The sequence below is a fragment of the Sycon ciliatum genome, chromosome 2, assembly GCF_964019385.1.
Source record: "Sycon ciliatum chromosome 2, ocSycCili1.1, whole genome shotgun sequence".
Taxonomy (NCBI): Eukaryota; Metazoa; Porifera; class Calcarea; order Leucosolenida; family Sycettidae; genus Sycon; species Sycon ciliatum.
The window spans coordinates 25339863-25354647 of record NC_088644.1 but is presented as its reverse complement, the minus strand read 5'-3'; the positions used below and the strand labels follow the sequence as shown (position 1 = coordinate 25354647).

The 14785-nt window shown below is 50.1% G+C and overlaps 3 protein-coding genes across 3 annotated transcripts in view; 2 read left to right on the top strand and 1 right to left on the bottom strand.

The window, feature by feature from the left end:
* Nucleotides 1-893: 893 nt before the first annotated feature.
* Nucleotides 894-3267, top strand: LOC135809342 (uncharacterized). Its single transcript, XM_065322674.1, has one exon. It carries the CDS (start codon nt 997-999, stop codon nt 2371-2373), a length of 1377 nt encoding a protein of 458 aa, XP_065178746.1. The 5' UTR covers nt 894-996; the 3' UTR covers nt 2374-3267.
* Nucleotides 3268-4267: 1000 nt separating this feature from the next.
* LOC135809341 (dynein regulatory complex subunit 5-like) lies at nt 4268-6688 on the bottom strand. Its single transcript, XM_065322673.1, has one exon. The coding sequence runs from the start codon at nt 6360-6362 to the stop codon at nt 4899-4901; it is 1464 nt and encodes a 487-aa protein (XP_065178745.1). The 5' UTR covers nt 6363-6688; the 3' UTR covers nt 4268-4898.
* Nucleotides 6689-7968: 1280 nt separating this feature from the next.
* Nucleotides 7969-14785, top strand: part of LOC135809339 (putative beta-lactamase-like 1) — a 15177-nt gene continuing 8360 nt past the window's right edge. Inside the window, exons 1-4 of the mRNA XM_065322671.1 lie at nt 7969-8562; nt 8814-8923; nt 13518-13792; nt 14436-14676. Of these exons, the coding sequence (XP_065178743.1) occupies nt 8342-8562; nt 8814-8923; nt 13518-13792; nt 14436-14676 (847 nt within the window). The 5' untranslated portion in view covers nt 7969-8341. The remainder of the gene's footprint in view (nt 8563-8813; nt 8924-13517; nt 13793-14435; nt 14677-14785) is intronic.

Below are 14785 nucleotides of genomic sequence, written 5' to 3'. Positions count from 1 at the left end.
GAAGTGAAACATGTGACGAGCGGGACGTCTCCAGAAACTCTTGTCAATGTCAGTCTTGATATCATCAAGAGTCCATTAGGCCGTCATCACACCACGTTCTCCGACTCCCGTTTACGTCTACGTCTATGGTGAAAAAACCAAAACGGGTGGTCGTGTCATCAGATAGGCACAGTTCTTGACGCGTACACGCAGTCAGGTTTTGTGAAGAAATTTGAACCCACGTACATCGAAGTACAGGGTCGATCGGAAAAAGGCTGGGGGAGATACGCACGTTCATACAAAAAGTCGTATACCCCCCCTCTCCATACCACGTCCACGTCTCCCGTTTCCTCTGCTCCCGTTTTCACCCCGTATACGGATCATCATGACAACCGACCAAAAACTCCTTACGTGGACGTAGACGCAGCGCTTTGTACCATGGTGTGATGACAGCCTAACCCCCGGGGGGTGGTTATGGACTCTTGATATCATCAAGAGTCCAACACTCTTGATATCATGTATGAGCTATAAATTAAAAGTACTTGTAGCTGTGCATGCATGTTACCAAGAGTAGATAAACAAGAGTGTGCAACTCCGGATCTCTCCTGCACAATCTGCAGATACCGCGCGCCCACGGCGGAATTTTTTGTTTACGTCACCTTTTTTCAGAGAAACGCGGCTTTGCCGCAGAGCAGTGTGAGAGCACGTGCTGGGCACCGACCTTGTAGTGTAAAGCCCAGCCAAGTGCACGAGGGAAAACTCTCCAAAAGGCTCGCAGCGCGTGCGTCGTCGAAAAGATTACGTCAACAAAAAATTCCGCCGTGGGCCAATCCATCCGGAGTTGCACACTCTTGTTTATCTACTCTTGATGTTACTTTTGTAATCCTGCCTTCTCGGACAATAAAATAATTTGGCAGAGCTGGGCATGGCCCATGGGATCGAGTGGCCAGAACTACACAACGTGATTTTAGTTAGTTAGTTTGAAATTTTCAGGAGTGATAACTTGTGGCTGCAGCTATGGGTAGATCTAGAGTCTCCGGATCCCTTCTGTTCGCCCTACTGGTTGGGTGCGTCTCCCTGAAACAGGCAACGGCAGTTGTGGAAGCAGACGAAGTGAAGAGTTTCCCTGGGTATGGCGCACCCCCTACGAAGCATTATAGTGGGTACATCACAATTAAAGAAAGTACACACCGACGATTGCATTATTTGTATGTGGAGAGTGTTCATCCCAAGACTGATCCACTGGTGGTATGGTTGCAAGGAGGACCTGGATGCAGTTCCCTGATGGGGTATTTCACAGAGAACGGCCCCCTGTATGTACACCCAGATGGCAAAACCCTTTACCAGAATCCAAACTCCTGGAATTTAGTTGCAAACATGCTGTATATCGAAGCTCCAGCGGGAGTTGGCTTCAGCTCTTCTGACTCCAAGATGGATTACGCAACGAACGATAGTCGGACGGCCGATGACAATCTGAAATTTCTGCTGGGTTTCTTTGAAGCATATCCAGAGTTGAGAAGTCGTGATTTCTACATTAGTGGGGAATCATATGCTGGCATCTACATTCCAACGCTATCGTACGACATCCTAAAGCACAACGAGCAGGCTTCGGCTCAGGAGAAAATCAACCTGCAGGGCATACTGGTCGGCAATGGCTGCATTGGCGCCAAGGTCGGCGTTTGTGGACCAGAGCACGCGCTGGGTTACGCTGTGCCCTTCCTCTATGCCCACGGTCTTATTAGCATGAAGGCATGGAACGTCATCAGGGAGAAGTGTGGTGCATCAAAGATCATAAACACCACCGCATGTGGCCAAGCCGTACAGAGTGCAATGGCAACGACCGGTCCCGTGAACTCGCTAGATATCTACGGTAATTGCTCGGATGCCACTCGCCGATCTGCGGAGCCACGTTTCTGGGTCGGATCACGGGAACGACTGGGTGCAGAAGTTCACGAATGCATTGGCGGTTTGAACGTTGAAGCCTATCTGCGAACTCCAGAGGTTATGGACGCCTTGCATGTGACCGAGCCGAAGTTTGCAGGCCCCTGGTCCATGTGCAGCCCCTTCATCGAGATGATGTATACTCGCTCGGTTGCGTCACTACTTGACACTGTCTATCCGGCGCTGATCTCGCACTACCGTGTTCTTATTTTCAATGGTGATGCCGACGCAGTCGTGCCATACACCGATAATGAACAGTGGACCAGCGGCATGGGGTACAAGGAGGTGGCACCCTTCCAGGCATGGTTGGTGGACGGTCAGGTCGCTGGCTACATTACCAGGTACGAGAATGACTTCTCTTTCGCCACTGTAAAGGGAGCTGGCCACATGGTGCCCCAGTTCAAGCCAAAGGCAGCACTGGCATTGCTCACAAACTTCTTGTCCAACAAATGATGAAATAGTCCACGCATTTTACTAGAGGAATTGTAATTTAATTATTATTCCCGTAGCTATGCAGAAGACGTTACTTCAGTAACGTCTGGCGCTAGCCAGGGTCCACACAGCTTTAATTTGGTGTTTGTTTGTGTGTTTGTTTGTTTGTGTCACGCCTGGCGCTATCCGTATCTGACGGCAAAAAAGCATAGGATGTTATAAATTTTTCAATTCTCCTTTTTTTCAGGCATATCCTGGGATTCGAACCCGCACTATCGCCCTACATGCATTCCCCCATACACTTCGCATTCATACCCATTCTTCCAAGTTGCGTTACGTTATTATCTTGCTTTTGAAAGCCCTATTTGAATATTGCGGGAAGCTGTATGTGGCCAGCTGTGTTTGATGGTACGGTACGGTACGGGAGACGGTGTCGTATTACCCTCGATCGTACCTGTCCCGTACCTATCCCCTACCGTACCGTGCCATCAAAGACGGCTGGCCACAATGCATATAACTCAAATAGGGCTTTCAAATGCAAGATCACAATGTGAAACAACTTGGAAGAATTAGTATGTATGCGAAGTGCATCGGGGGATGAATGCAGGGCGCGCGATAGTGCGGGTTCGAATCCCAGGTTATGTCTAAATAAAAGGAATTTTTGAAAGAATTTATAACATCCCTATGCTTTTTTTTTGTCTAGGTCATCAAGGCAAAAAAGCATAGCGTAGGGCCCTGAGCTTCCAAGCTCTCTCGTTTCATGAAGTCACTGGTCTGTCTTTCTCCTCTAAGGATTTATGAGCATCCAATGCACATTGAATATATTCATCTACTTTTAGTTTGGCTATGATGCATATTAGCTGTGCCATCAACAAGGGAGAGCACAGAGAGACCGAAATGGTTGACAAAATCATATTTTCTATTGCGAAGCGTGTGAAAATCCCGGCAGGAGAATATCCGTCATTTGCACATAACGGATGTCCTGAACAACTGCTCAACACACTAGTTGGCATGAGTATCCAACCAAACCTGAGGATACTGTCTGATTGGCCCGGCGGTAGTGCCGTGTACTGTTGCTGCCCGTACCAGCAAAGGACAAGAGCAGGCCCGGCGGAACCGGTCCGGTTCGTCAGGCCACGCCCGGACCAACATGTTGGCCACCAACGGGTGTTAAACAAACTGTATGAAAGGCTATGGCGTGGCCGGACCAATCAAAAACTGCTTCCGCCGGTCCTGAAGAGTTGGAGAAGTTGTCGTCACGTAAAGTCAATGATTATTGTCTAGGAGACGTACTTTGCCCTCCAGTCAAGTCTTGTTTTCACTACGATGCATACGTTCATAGCGGTGAGTCGTAAAATGCGGTATTTTACGACTCCCTCGTTCCCGGTGCTGAAAAATGTTCTACCAACCCTCTTCTACTCTTCAGCACCTGCACGCACGTACATGTATCAAACCACATGGCCCACTGTTGTTGTTTTTTTGTCAGGCCGCCAAACACACCCACCGGTGCACCCAGGACTAACAGTGAACAAAACTTCACTATCAAGATCAGCCGAGTCGCAAACAATAGCAACGTCATCCACATGTCAGGGGAGGATCCGGGGGGAGGGGGGCGAAAGGTGCCCGTGCACCCTTCATAGGTCGCATGCGCTCTGCACAGCATGCATTCTGAAACAGGAGCCAACAAAAAATCCACCGTGAACCAGACCAGCTGCGGAGTTGCACACTCTTCTTTGAATATTGCTCCTGCCAGCTTCCAGGGTGCTCTGCCTTCCACTCCCCACGCTGCAAGGCACTTTACCTCCTCAACCCCCCCCCCCTTCCCCGGAGCGCAACTTTGAGACCCTGCACCATATCCACCCGGGTGCCAGTGCACCTGAATCTGCTGGATGAAGGTGAAGCAGAGCAAAACATACTAGTTTTGGCCGTCTCCAAAATACAACAAAATTCGAAAAACAAATTCTAGAGCAACAAGAACACGAAAGACAATGTGGAATGTGCCAGCACATCATGGCAAAGCAATTATGATACTGTACGCCGGGTAGAGAGGATTCGTAGCAAACATGGTACGGGAAATAAATTACACCGGGCTACATTCTATACTAGTATTCTAGAATCAAGTTTGTGTTTCTCAAATGATGCTCAGATGCTTTTGGACATCATGACTATGTTCTTTTTGTCGCAATCGCGGCCAGTACTATACACTAGCTGTTGGATGACTTGTAACACTCTCAATACTCGGGGGGGGGGGGGGGGGGACTGCTGAAATACACGCGTGTGGACTGCAGCATCCTCGATCTTTGCTAGCTCTCAGTTTTCATTGTACTGCCGACTGAGAAAACCTCTTCAACTGAAAACGCTTCGGGAAGCATGACTGAACTGTATGCTGAGCGCATGGAACGAAGAGGCACATACAACGTGGATGCTGCTGCACTTGCAATGAAGCCAGCCAGCCAGCAATGCCCTCATCTGCAGAGACAAAGACATCGCTGCGTGCCAACTACCGGCGGGACCGTGACAAGCACGGCTCGGCCTACTGAGATACATCATAGCTGAGGTATTAGCCCCTGGTCGATTTTGTTCTTCTTCAAAATCTGGTTGACCTGGTACTCGGTTTCCTGGTCAAAGTTTGCCAGGCGAAGGTCAAGATCTGTTATGATCGGATTGGACGCCAGGCTCTCCACGATTGATTTGCCATGGTCCGTCTTGAAACTGTTGCATGACAAATCGAACTTCTTCAACACCTTGTTGAGCTCGAGTACTTCACGTAGCGGTGCGGTGCAGTGTTCACCGCAGCCAGTTGCAGCCAAACATACCTCCTCCAGACCGCGATTGACTGCCAGAGATTTCAGCACAACTCCCATTTTGTCATCACCGATGCTATTCAGCCGGAGGGACAGCTTTTTCATGTGAACATTCCTCTCCAGCATGGAAGCCAGTATATTGGCAGCCTCTTCGTTTAGCTTGTTGTCAGCCAGGATCAGTGTCGTCAGCCGTAGAGGAATGTTGGGATCCATCAGCTTCACAATGGCCTTGCCGCCTGGGTCTCCAATTTTGTTGAACGACAAATCTAGTGTTTGCAACGCGGTGTGAGTTTTGATGTGCTTAGCAAGAACGCGTGCCTGGTGGTCATCCAATAGGCTCTTAGCTATGCGCAGCTCCGTTAGCTGTGTGCAGCGCAGAGCACCTTTGGCCAGAACCCTGCAGTCGTGACGTGTGAACTTAAACAGAGACCAGTCAAAGTTCATGCCAACATTCTGCACTTGGTAGACAACACTAAGTTTCTTGAGCCTGGGCAGACACTTCAGCGCCGCGCCGAAGTCAAAATGGTCCAGCTTGACCTCATCGTCTGGCAAGTCGTCTTCTTCTTCGCTTGCACTGCCATTGTCCTGTTCCTCATCAGGAGCACTGCCCAGCTTACCATCGGTCAGGGGCACCACTTTGCTCCGGGCATGCCTCTTCTTTCTCGTTCTCTCGCCCGACACTTTCTTGACAGGCGGCAGAAGCTGCTTGATGTGGAGTGACTCTACGTATTCGGCGCACAGGGACAGCAGCTGCTGCATGCGTCGCATACGCGCTGGGTCCTCGCGTACTTCGGGCAGGAACGTCTCCAGGTAGTGCGCTACATGCTTCTCCAGATACATGCGCTTGTAGTTGCCACCGTGATTCGCAACGTCGCAACAGGGCCACAACTGTCTGCAGCAGCGTTTCCAATAGGACTCTTCGTGTTTCCCATAGCCAATCACTGCTACGATTACTTCCACAGGCAAATCTGTTGGAAGGTAGTGCAATACAAACCGCTGATCCAGGGCATTCAACTCCCGTAGCAACGGGCGAGTCCCAAAATTCTTGATGATCGCCTTCAGAATGCACTGCCGCAGAGTGGGCACGTTGGACAGCGTCCACTCGTTGTCCTCCGCTATCACTCGGCGCACTCGTTTACGATCTGAGCGAGCATGAGCGCCAGCACTGCTCTGACCGGCAGCCGGGCTCTCGCCTACAGTGGCCATGGCGATATGCAGCGGTGTGTCGTGGCTACTGTTGGTAGTAATGTTACTTATCAAGGGCAAGTCGTCGTAAGAATTACTGGCATACGGGGTCCAGGACGAATTATTGGCTTCGGCCCCCCAGTTGCCAGACTGACCCGCAACCTTTCGGCTTTCGGGCCCGCCTTCGAGCGTTAGCACCTACTAACAACTGATTAGAGCTTCACATCATTCGCAACGCCACCAAAGCCAGTATTTGCTGTGCAGACGACCATACAATATTGCAAACAAGAACTTTTGAAGTAGTGACCAGAGCCAGAGGTGACGGGAATCGGGAATGCAAGTGATTTTCACAGAACTCCAATCATTCGTTTTCAAATCCTGACAAACAAAGTCGCTTGATATCTCATTATCAATGTCATGCATGCATGATGCATGATGCAGCGAGCTAGCTAGCTCAGTACAGTCTGAGTTAGTCAAGTCTGGCTCCGCGGCCGCTTCCTAGCTTTCCTTTTTTTTGCAGTGCTTGGTTACCACTGGTTACTGGTGCGACGAACGTAACGGGTGGCAACTGCCTCCGGACGTAGTGATGAGCGCGCGGTGCGTCGATCTACAAATCATGCCTTTCAAGTATTATGGTTGATAAATATGGCGGTAAACACACGCCTGCCCACACACGCTCTCTAGGCTGCAAAGTTCTGGCACAGAGCTCTCCTTCTCACCACCACCAGGCACCACCATCAGTTCGCGCCTGGCGCCTGGTCGATGCATGGTTGGCGGTATCCGGCATAGCAGGCTGGTACATCAAGTAGCGCATGGCACATAGAAGATGACACAGCAACGACATAGCTCGATTGCGATGTACGTTTCGTCCCCGCTGGACTCATCAGGCAATCTTCTTCTTGGATGTCTTCACACGGAGCTTGACTCGGGAGAATAAAGATATATTGCCAGGTGTGTCTTTACCACCATATTTATCAACCATAAGTACAGCTGCAGTGGTGTCTTCAACTTTATTCTCCCGAGTCAAGCTCCGTGTGAAGACATCCAAGAAGAAGATTGCCTGATGAGTCCAGCGGGGACGAAACGTACATCGCAATCGAGCTATGTCGTTGCTGTGTCATCTTCTATGTGCCATGCGCTACTTGATGTACCAGCCTGCTATGCCGGATACCGCCAACCATGCATCGACCAGGTGCCAGGCGCGAACTGATGGTGGTGGTGGTGAGAAGGAGAGCTCTGTGCCAGAACTTTGCAGCCTAGAGAGCGTGTGTGGGCAGGCGTGTGTTTACCGCCATATTGCCAGGTGTGTCTTTACCACCATATTTATCAACCATAACTTCATAAGTACAGCTGCAGTGGTGTCTTCAACTAACTTTATTCTTTCAAGTATTAGTTTCAAATACTGAAGTAATTCAAGTAACTGTAGTGTCATGGTCATGACTCATGGGCCTGATGGCGTGATGCAGATGAAAGGCTAGGCAGTACAGTGCCAGTGGCCGGGTAGTAGTCGCCAGCCGGCCTAGCGGGCGCCATGGTCAACCGAGGGCGGCTTTCGATGGGTCGACGGGGCCGGGGCGGCAGTTTCGAGGCTTGGGAATTCCCTAAATCCTTCTTCATGGGGACATCGGCTGGAGACGTCGAGCGGCACTAGAAATAGTGGGCATGGATATGCCGGGGTTCGAAGCTAGAGCAGATCTATGAAGCATAATCGAGCTCGAGGCACCAATAACCGACATGTTATGTCACTTGACCAAGTCAGAATCAAGCACAGCACAGACAGCCTGCTTTCCACCGAGAAGCTCACCTGGTCAGGAACCACGGTCCGAAGGCGAAGAGCTGCATAGCGTGCAGTAGGCTACCTATCCGAGACGGTTCGAGGACCAGGTTTTGCAGTGCAGACAGACTAGGTCGCCATCTGGTAAATCTACACTGCATAACTGGGTGGTGGCAGCCTCGTTGGTTCATCGCTCAGACATTTCCCATCTGCGAGCTCACGAAAAATGAAGACGACGTTCATTGTTTCCTTGGTGTTTTTAGTCTTGCAATCGACTGCCTACAGAATACCTCCAGCGGAACGTGCCTACACTAGAGCAGTCCGGCCCAACCATGCCACCACCGCCACCTCCACTAATGGCTACTGTTTCATCCCTCCACTGCCAGTGCAGCTAGCCGAGGGCAGTTTGACGGCTGTCCTCGCTGCGCTCGAGGGAAACATCTCAAGGTGAGGAGACCAGTCCACTGTTCACTTCTACACCAGTATTGGTATCATTGATTTACGGCCTTGTATTGAACTGTCGACGTTGCCGCTAAGTTCACTGAAGTAACGTTAGTTTCCAACATGTGAGGCTAGATTTTGGTGCACTACTTGCAGCAATGCTGGTGTGTCGGGTTATGCGAATGTGCTTGGAACTGGCATCCAGCTGATGGTCTCTGGTGATGGGTGTTGTGTTGTCGGCTGCTGTCGCTCTGCAGTGTATGGGCATCTTCTAATCCCGCAGGTGTTCCTGGAAGCCTATCAGTCAACTTGATCTATGACCAAGATGTGATTTGGAGCAAGGGTTTTGGCGAGAAGAACCATTCCAGTAGGTCATGCGTGTCTTGTGGAAGTCCGATTGCAGGTGTGGGCACAGGGCATGGGCAACTACTCCATTGGACTTGGAACTGGATGTGTTCAGTCTCCAATGTGATCACGTAACTAACTTTCCGACTGAGACTACTACTGTACTGTAGACTAGTCAGTGCGGCATTGCTAGTGCCGTAGTGGAGCTTGAAAAGACCTAACTGAAATGATCACAGTAAGCCGCAAGGTACATTGTACAGTGCGTATCGGTTATAGCGTGGTCGTGTAAAAGAATATACTGCCTGCAAGAATGAACTCTCATGTTTTCATAATCATATTTATTTATTTATTTATTCAACATCTCCTGGCCCGTCCGAAGACTGCCAATAAACATGAGAGGTCAGGTGATAGCCAACCACGGCAAGCTAAAAGGGAGAAAAAGAAAGATGCTGTCAGAGAGGGAAAGGAGATAGGGAGAGAAAAAGAAAGGGAGGCACATTAGTAATACATGGGATCACTTCGGATGAGACAGTGTGGAAAGCTGGACTTTGAATTTCCTGATATCCTGGCATGTCTTAATGCTAGTAGGCAGGTTAGACCAAAGGGAGTATGCTGAGAAGAAAGGGGATTTCAAAAACAGAGAGGAACTAGCTCGGGGCAGTGATAAGGCATTGCGTGTTGGTCTAGTGGTAACAAACCAGTTGTACTTGGCAATATGTTTCGGGACTTGGGCTAGGAAGATTTTTTGCACAAGGATACAAAGATGCTGCTGATGTCGGGCAAGAAGAGGGTGCGTGGAAGCAAGTTTATAAAGACAAAGGGAGGCAAATGTTTGGTCTTTTCGAAACAGAATTTTCAGAAGCAAGCGTTGATGTACTTCCAGTCTGTGGAGTAAAGTCTGAGACAACCCGCACCAAGCTATATCGCAATAGTCAAATATAGGCAAAATGTACGACTTAAAGAACAATTTTCTGCAGTTATCATTCAAGTGTTGGCAGTGGGGTTGTAGCATACCTAAGGACGCACTCGCACGCTTGCACACAGACTGGACTTGTGGAGACCAGGAGAGTTGGCGGTCGAGAATAACGCCCAGGTGCTTGTGCTCGTTAACAACTTTAATAGGTGTACTATTTAGACCAGGAAAATACAGAAGCTGAGTGGGGGGCGAGGGAGAGAAGAACATGGCCTCGGTTTTGGCGAGGTTAGGCTTCAGTTTCCAGGTTTCCATCCATGTTACTGTAGCGTTGACCCCGGACTGCATGGAGGCCGTGAGGTTGTCTGCCGAGCTGTCGGAGCACATCAGAGCAGTGTCGTCAGCAAAAAGACTTACATTTGGTACAAGGGCTGGCAAGTCATTAACGTACAGTAGAAATAGGAGCGGCCCAAGTATGGACCCCTGGGGTACCCCAGACACGACTAGTAATGGGTCTGATAGGGAGGTAGATACTCTGACAGTCTGGTGGCGGCAGGAAAGATAGGATGAGAGCCATTGCAGGGCTGGACCATGTACCAAGAAGACGGACTCTAGCTTTGCAAGCAGACCACGATGCCAGACGGTGTCGAAAGCTTTCGCTAGGTCAAAGAACACGATGCCAACATGCCGCCTGAGGTTCCGCTGGGTGTAGATGTCTTGTACTAGACGTGTTAGTTGGAAAGTTGTGGAGTCTCCACGGCAGAAACCGGATTGAGATGGTGAAAGCGCTGGGGTGACGTGGCAGTACAGAGACTCAAAGAAAATACGTTCACAGACCTTTGACACAGCGGGAAGGAGAGAGATTGGTCTGTAGTTGCCAGCCTGAGAGCGTTGGCCTTTCTTATAGATCGGGACGATAACAGCAGATTTCCAGACGGACGGAAATACTCCTGTACGATATGACATGTTAAAGAGCAGGCACAAGGGATAGGACAGAGATGGCGCAAGCCATTTGAGAACCTCATTGGGTATGCCATCTTCGCCAGGGGACTTACAATTCTTCAGGAGTTTGAGGTGCTTACAGACGGTAGCAGTCGTGGTAACGACGCGTGTGAGTGTTGCGCTAAGTTCAGGGGCTGGGGACAGCGATGGAATGTCCCAATTCGGATCCTCCGGAATGCCGGATGAAACAAACTGCTTGTTCAGTGTGTCTGCAATCGCCTTCACATCGTGCTGGCGGTTGCCATTGGAGTCCGTCAGGTACTGGATTGGCGCGCGGGAGGTCCCGCGGCACTGGTTGCGAATGAATTGGTGGAGTGATGGGCGATCGGGGGAGGAGAGTGTTGCAGAAAGAGAGTTTAGAAAGGAGCGGTGTGAGGTACGAGAAAGGTGCTTGACGAAGTTGCGTTGAACTCGGTAAGCCTCCCGGTTAACCGGCGTTGGGAATTTCTTGTAGATGCTGAAAAGATCACGCTTGCGCTTCACTTCAGATACGAGGGACCGTGTCACCCATGGGGGACTAGATGTCGAGGATGTTGGGTTGGAATGTTTCCGGTTGTTGTAGCCGATAGCAAAGTTAGAGAGGTGCTGTTGGAACCCTCGTTCAAGGACGGCTGCAAAGTGATCTACCGCGGCGTCAACAGTTGGAGAGCCTTCTGGTTGCAGAAACGACCAGTCGTGGCAGGAGAAATCAGCGTTCATAGAGTCCCAGCACTGAGAGGGAACTCGACGGAAGCGATATGGGAACGGTTTGCGAGAAGGAAGTGGCAGGTCTGGGTCCGAGGGCAATGAGACGGCAAACTGGCATGAAACCATGAGATGGTCCGAGGAGCCAAGAGCGCAAGCTGTGTGAACGTCCGTCGCCAGCAGGGGTTGGTTTGTGAAGACAAGGTCTAGACATGACTGTGTTCTGGAAGATGTTGTGTGCGTTGGACTCTGCACCAGCTGATCCAAACCGAAGCAGGTAAGGGTGCGAAAAAGTGCCGCCCCAGCAGGACACGTTAAATCCGATGGGCACCACCGTTTGTGCTTACTGTTGAAGTCCCCAGCCATTATGACATGGTACGATGACATGGGAACGGTTACCAAAGCACTAGCTAGCATATCACAGAAGTGGTCTATTTCCGTGGTTTTGACTGAGGGCGGACGGTAGGTACAGCAGACGAGGATGGGTGTCGGGGAGCCTAAGATTGGGTGAAGCTCAACCCATACGGATTCACAGGTCGGACGAGCAAGGTCGTCGCGAACTTGGACTCTTCCGAAGCGATTTTGCCGGACAAGAATCGCAACTCCACCATATCCTCTGGTTGCCGTACCGGATTTGTTATCATGAGGTGGTCGGTCGCGACGAAATGTGGTATAACCGGAGATGGTGAGCGCTATGCTTGGATTTAGCCATGTTTCATTTAGACAGATGACATCAGGTTTGTTGAAATCAGCAATGACAGACAGTTCGGCAGATTTGTTAACGATTGAGCGGCAATTTACGGAAAGCAAGGTCAGTTTACCCTGGCAAGGGGGGAAGTAGGGCCGAGCCAGTGGATTCAGCTGTGGTCGCGCCATCATGCTGAGCCTGAGGAGAGGACGTTGTTTGCCTGGTTGGCATTGCTGGTGTCAAAACTGTCCGCGGCAAAACGCCAGGGCCTAACCGTGTGCGAAAGAGCATCCGGCCAGAACCCTTTGTCACCGACTGTGTTCTCATCAGCTGCCTCGACGGTCACCCGTGCGTAGGCAGTTCTGAAGTGCTTGGATGCAAATATGACACCTTCCTATCATGGGTTTCAAGTGCACATTTATTCTTACAAGCAATTTTATCGGACAGTAGAATATATCGGTCCTAAGAATGGGAATTTGGGAAAAAGTGGCCCGGTCGGCCAACCGGAAACAAGGTCATTATTTGTTTTGGCCTAATTTATTCTGTCTAATGCAGTTCTGATCCGACTCGCGTTGGGTCGTAGACTACGTACTTAGTGCTGCAGGTTCAACTGTTGTGCCGGCCTTTGTGGTCATGTAACTCATGTTGCATAGCCACATGGTAAGCCTATGGGACTATGACGAGCCGCATGCACACTAACACTACATTGCATGTATGATGATCTTCCTGACTCTGCGCACATGCACATGATATGTCACACTTGCTTTATCGTGTGTGAGAAATATCGGAAATAAGTATAGAAAGTCGTTTTTCAAACACCCACGCTATAACCCATACCTACTGTACTTGTATGTTACGTACCTTGGCTTACAGCTTAGTGCTCTGGCAAGCAACTGCCCATCCATGCATACAGAAACAACCACCGGGGGGGGGGGCTGGCATGCCTACAGAAACAACCAGCTGGGAACAGGTATACAGAAGCAACCACTCCGGGGCCATGCACAAATATACAACCACTCCAGGGTCCATGCATATTATAGAATCAATCACCAGGGGTCATGCATACAGCGACAACCAAACCATGCGCCATCCACACGTACAGAAACAACCACCCCGTGCTCACCGAAAGGGGCCATGTCCGGTACAATATGTTTTGAAACAGGTCTAAAAACACAGTGCAATGCAGTTGGGTGTTTGAGAGGACCAGCCGTAATACAGCAAGATGATGTCTTGTTGCAATTGACGCATACATGATACATGTACATCTTTGTTTCTCTGTATTATGACCCCAGTGTTTATGGGTGTGCAATTATCATACTGCCCTTGCAGATCCAGCAGCCGGACCGCCGGATGAGAACACAGCTTATCGGATTGGATCGATTAGCAAGGTGTTCACCACCATGCAAGCACTGCGGATGCGGGACGAAGACGGTCTGGACCTGGACAGCGAGTTAGCACACCTCCTACCCGGCTTTGGTGTTGTGAACCCGTTCCAGACCGGGCGCGGTATTACACTGCGGCAGCTGGCCAGCCACATGGCCGGCCTGTCCAGGGAAGCACCGTGTGCAGACATGTACAATAGTGACTGTGCAACACCAGAGTCTGTGAGTGTGTTGATGCGAGTGTCGATGCGAGTGTTGATGTGAGTGTTGATGCGAGTGTTGATGCAACACCAGAGTCTGTGAGTGTGTTGATGCGAGTGTCGATGCGAGTGTTGATGTGAGTGTTGATGCGAGTGTTGATGCAACACCAGAGTCTGTGAGTGTGTTGATGCGAGTGTCGATGCGAGTGTTGATGTGAGTGTTGATGCGAGTGTTGATGCAACACCAGAGTCTGTGAGTGTGTTGATGGGAGTGTTGATGCGAGTGTTGATGCAACACCAGAGTCTGTGAGTGTGTTGATGCGAGTGTTGATGCGAGTGTTGATGGGAGTGTTGATGGGAGTGTTGATGCGAGAGTTGGTGTGAGTGTTGATGCGAGTGTTGATGCACATATGTACAACATCATGTACATTCATGTGCTACATGTACTGATAACTAATGATAATTGTTATTATTACTCATCTCTATATGTATGCAGGTGCCATGTACAGCCTGCTCTCTCTCTCTCTCTCTCTCTCTCTCTCTCTCTCTCTCTCTCTCTCTCTCTCTCTCTCTCTTTCTCTCTCTCTCTTGCTCTCACTCTCTCTCTCTCTCTCTCTCTCTCTCTCTCTCTCTCTTTCACTCTCTCTTCCCTGCATTCTTGACAGATGATACTTGAGCGACTCCGTAGCTTGCCGCTAGTCAGGCCGCCTGGTTTAAAGCCCTCCTACTCGAACCTAGGGTTTGCCTTGCTGGGTGTCGCCGAAGCTCACATCACAAACCGCTCCTGGGTGGACCTGGTTGACACCATGTCTTTGGACCTGGGGCTTAAGAACACGCACGCATCCATACCAGCACGGCCAGCTGATAACATAGCTGAGGGCTACATGGCAGATGGAAGCCTTGCCAGTGAGTGGCCGTATGTACAATTATGTAATCTACTCGTCACACAACAGATAGGATAGTGCACGTGCGCGCATGTCCATGTGTTATTAACTTAATATCAATGATCTGCTGA